Genomic DNA, 4707 nt, shown 5'->3' with positions numbered 1-4707 from the left:
AAGAGCGTTATTCTTTAGACTATACTTATTTTCTCAGTTAATTTCAGCACATTCAACTTTTTTTTTCTTTGCTTTTCTCCCACAGTTCTTTCAGCTAACACAAATGGTGAGTTTTAACATATTTTTCTATCAAAACATAACTGTGTTGATACCGTGGTTATCACTTATTCTGGTATAATTTGTGACACTAAAATGTTGCAAAGAGAAGTGGGTGCAATTATGAAAATAAGTGACCTTTCTCTGTTAGGAACCTCTAATTCATTGTGCAAATGTAAACTCCTGTTTGTAATCCTACCAGACTATGGCCTAATTGTCTAGGCAGGTGGGTAATACAGGCTTGAAGAGCTGTGTTGTTGTTAGAGGGCCATTTAGTGGAAATCTGGACAGGAAGCCAAATGGCTGTTTTATAGTAGCAATAGAGATGAGGTTTGTGGAGATAGGGAAGATAGTTTGTTTGTTTGTTTGTTTTTTTAAATTAGGCTAAATTCTATAATTTAAAAAAATGGAATGCATTTGAGACCCCCTGTCAGGCCTGGGTACAGGATACTCATCTCTTCCAGGAAATGAACTGGGGAGAGTGGGGTGGGGAAAACCAGACAAACACATAGTTACTTCATTCTGAGTTGCTATCAAAGTACATTTTGAAATGCGCACATGTGAAGTAGGTATGAATAGTTTCTTGCAGCAGTAATGTGCGCTCTGGATTTAAAAACAGAAGTTCTGACCTAACATGCATGTTTATTATTAATCAAAGACTATGAACTAGTTAAACTTGTATAAGACAATCTGATAAAGGAATGTATCTTGTATGTGTTATGGTATATATGCTTATATGTATTGTATATAAAAATACATACATCTATATACACACATAAAATTGAGATCTTGGAAGGTGCTTGGATGACTTAGAAGACAAATGTAGAAACATTTTGCTGCTGCTGAAAGTGTGTACTGATGATATGAGATGCACATTCACTCCAGTGGTGAAGTTCTCTAAGTGAACTTGCAAAGGGCCCAGCATTTCTGTATCTCAGGAAGGTTTTGAATAAAAACATAACTGGAAGATAACTGTATTCCAGAAGAATAAGCTTTAAGAGTGTTCTGTCAATTTTATTTTAATATTTTATATTGGTGTGGGGGAAGACTGGATTCTTTCTGTTTCCTCTGAAAGAATAACCTTTTCAGTTCAGAACTGTGAAATACAACTGCACTATTAAATTCTAATTTCTGAATATTCCTATATAAATAGAGTATCTTCGGAGTATATCCTTACCTGTCCCTGTTCTGGTGGAGGATACAAGCAGCAGCAGTGAATATGGTTCTGTCTCACCTGATACAGAATTAAAAATTGATCCGTTCTCTTTCAAAACAAGAGCCAAATCCTGTGGAGAAAAAGATGGGAAGGGAATCCGGTCCCTTTTTCTGAGGTAAAGAGCTATCTGGTGTTTATGTTACACAATAGATTAGGAATATGTGCATTTGGGTCGTTTTTATAAAGTTTCTTTTCACCGGGTGTCTTTCATTCAGCATCCCAGATGAAAATTTTGAGGATCACAGTGCACCTCCTTCACCTGAAGAGAAAGATTCTGGATTTTTCATGCTGAAGAAGGATAGTGAAAGGAGAGCCACCCTTCACAGGATATTAACTGAGGACCAAGAGAAGGTGGTGAGGAACTTGATGGAAGCTTTGGCTCAGGTAAAGTAATTTCAGAAGGCAGCAAAACTTCTACAGAATTTTAGGACTTATCTGAAGTTACCTGGAATACTTGAAATTACACATAGTAAAGCAATTTAAAAGGAATGTTTGATTAAACTAGAAAGCGTACACCATGTAAGTTTTCACAGTTCATTGTTTTATTTGGCCTATTAAAAATAGGCTTTAAAATTGTTTATGCTGCATTACATAAGCCTTTTGTGTTGTTTGGAAATACTGTATGTATACCTGGATATTAGTGCTGGCCAGACAACATAAAAAAGTGTTTTCATGGTACTGTATTTTGCCAGTGATTTTCAAATGGGACTAACTGAGGCTGTCAGGTCAACTTGTGTAAGATAGGATCATCCCCAGGAGATTAGCTTGCCTCCCTTTGAGAGTTCCGTCTTCTGGCTGACTGGTTTGGTGGAGGGAGGTTTAGGTCGTTTGGTTTGCTCTGGCCTTATGTTAGGTTATTGTGCAGAAAAAATGGGTCTGACTGGTACACCATTGCCTTCTAGCCAACAGTCATAAAGGGAGAAAGAGGGGGCTAGGGAGAAAATAAATTGCAGCTATTTCTCACAGCAGTTGGGAGCACATATGGAGGGGAGGGAAGATGGAGTAACAGTGGGAGCTACAGCAAACAACAACATAATTGCGGAACGACCTTTTGGCACTCTTTTGTGGGGATGATTCATGATGATGTATCAGTTCAGGATGACACTGAATAAATTACAGGTCATGACCACACTGCTAAATGTTGCAACACAGTAATGGGATGACATAAATTTTTTGTTCTTGTTTGTAATGTGTGTATTAGTAGTTAATTGACTCACTTCATTCTCAAGGCTAGATATTGCTGGTCTAAAACATGTTTGTATAATATGTGGCAACTCATCTTCTAAAGATAGTACTGTTTAGAAACTGATGCAAACCAGTATGATTCTTCTGCATGTACTACAGTTAATGTAATTGGAAATTGCTGCCGTACCAATAAAAAGAGCTTCTGACTTTTGGTGTGGGGTCAGGGGGAACCCACAGTTGTCCTGGTAACGGTAGAAAGTGTTAAAACAGAAGGCAGTGAGAGAGGTGCTCGTGATCTGTGCTTTGCTAGAGTGTTGCTTTAACAGGCACGGTTGTTAGCATGTGTATGAAAGGAATAATCAGTGATTGTGAGAGCCTGAAACTCAATCACAAAATCCAGAGAGGGTGCTTGGTGTTTCGTGCTTTCCTCAGCTGGGGCTGGAACAGCCCAAGGTCGGGCAGAGAGACATGGAGCTGTAGAGCCAGAGTTCAAAGGACATGTGCATGGGACTGCCTGCCCGTCAAGAGGATGCAGAGCTCTGACTCCCAAACACCGTTTTCTCCTTTGAGAGTGGGACCCTGGTCAAAGAGTAAGAAACTTACTCAAACCACCAGGAGGTAGTGGTAACTGCAGTTAAGGGGAAGTTGAGTAGGCTTCTTATGTCCTGCTTAAATGCAAGAAATTACCAATAGATGGGAGCCTGACTTGCTTGTTAGGCCTCATCAGGATTTAGGCTTTGATAGTGCTTTTCCCTTCACAAAAACTATTAATAAGAACAATTTCAACAAAGTCATTGGGTGTGGGGGGCTAGTGGAAGAGAATGACCCTCCCAAAATAGGTCACTCTTTCTTATTACAGAGCCATGCTAGTTGCCCTGTCCCCGGCATTGCCTTGATGGACTTGGATCTTCTAGTCCAGGGCTACAGTGTGTCCACCTATTTGCCCTAATAGCTTTTTAATTATTTACATGAAAGGAGATCAGCTACTGCAGGACAGAGTGAGGGATCCACTTCAGTATAGCCAATCATCAGGTGAATTCTCCAAATCAAAGTGGATCAGGATCAGAGGCTAGGATCTTTTACCTCAGAGACGGGTGCTTTAGTAAGTGGAATGTTTGACTGCTTTAGAGGTTTTTCTTTTTTTTTTTTTTTTAGTTTCTTTCTCTCTCAAATAATCAAATTATCTTTCTTTAATCCTGATCAGACTTAATTAACTATAGTTAAAACCTCAACGTTATTGGCAAACAGTTGATGTCTGACCAGCTGTAACATTCATGGCAGCAAACTGGCAAATACAGCAGCACCAAACACCATATGTTCTGTTACAGAAATCAATGTTAGATACCTTTAGTCTATATAAATAATTACTTAACTTCCTTCAGAATAAGCATCTAATACTTCATGTTGAACAACTAGTATGTTTTTCTATCTCTGGCTTAATTTTCAGTTTGGAATTGAAATTTGTATTCAATTGGCATAACTTAAATTTAGAGACTAAATACGGTCCTCTGCTTCCTGGTTACTTACGCTCGTTATTCTGATGAGTGGTTTTAGCTTTTTGCTACTTTGGTAGCTCATGCAAAACCACAAAAGCTTTTAAAAATAGTCATATGAATATTTATAATAGAAAGGTGAGAGATTTGTAGACCTGCTTTAAGAATAGGTAAGTGTAGAACTTCCATATCAAGGGAAATTGTGTAGGAAAGAGCTAGGCTCTTATGAGCCTTCTACATAACTTTGACTAATCCCTTCTTTTAAATGCTACTGTGAGAGTTTGCATGGTGGCTCTCAGAGGCACTCTGAAATTAGAGGCATGACAAAGTACATGTTTGTTTGCAATTTAGAGTAATTTGTAGTATTCAGGACACAGTATATTTATTTGTATCTTTTCACTCCTGTACTATGAGCCATACAGACTATAGTGTGCACATGTATTTCAGCAACTGATATAAAATGAAGTCAGCAATTTACTTGTCAGGTAATCTGCATTACCAGGGAGCTCAGCGGTGAGCTCTGCACTTCTGTAGTTACACTGCTACCTGACCTGCAGCTGCACCTTTCCCTTAACTGTAACAGTAGAGTTTCTGAAAATCCACATTGTCAACTGATGTTACTGGCTAAAGTCCTCCTGGATGTATGTTTCAAACTATGGCTATCAAAACTCTCTTTTTCTCTCTCCTTCTACCAGGGAGCCGAAGAACCCAAGCTAA

The 4707-nt window shown here is 38.7% G+C and overlaps 1 protein-coding gene across 1 annotated transcript in view; it reads left to right on the top strand.

Moving 5' to 3' along the window:
- The window catches only part of LOC104618058 (mitogen-activated protein kinase kinase kinase 5), a gene marked incomplete at both ends in the record, with an annotated part of 17307 nt that overhangs the window by 12406 nt on the left and 194 nt on the right, over nucleotides 1-4707 (top strand). The window contains 4 exons of the mRNA XM_010283561.1: nucleotides 86-106; nucleotides 1250-1427; nucleotides 1528-1696; nucleotides 4686-4707. The exon at nucleotides 4686-4707 is cut by the window's right edge and continues 194 nt beyond it. Coding sequence (XP_010281863.1) covers nucleotides 86-106; nucleotides 1250-1427; nucleotides 1528-1696; nucleotides 4686-4707 — 390 coding nt within the window. The remainder of the gene's footprint in view (nucleotides 1-85; nucleotides 107-1249; nucleotides 1428-1527; nucleotides 1697-4685) is intronic.

This window comes from Phaethon lepturus, unplaced genomic scaffold, assembly GCF_000687285.1.
Source record: "Phaethon lepturus isolate BGI_N335 unplaced genomic scaffold, ASM68728v1 scaffold57123, whole genome shotgun sequence".
Lineage (NCBI taxonomy): Eukaryota > Metazoa > Chordata > Aves > Phaethontiformes > Phaethontidae > Phaethon > Phaethon lepturus.
Note: the sequence above shows the minus strand (reverse complement) of the source record. Positions and strands in the feature narration are given on the sequence as shown.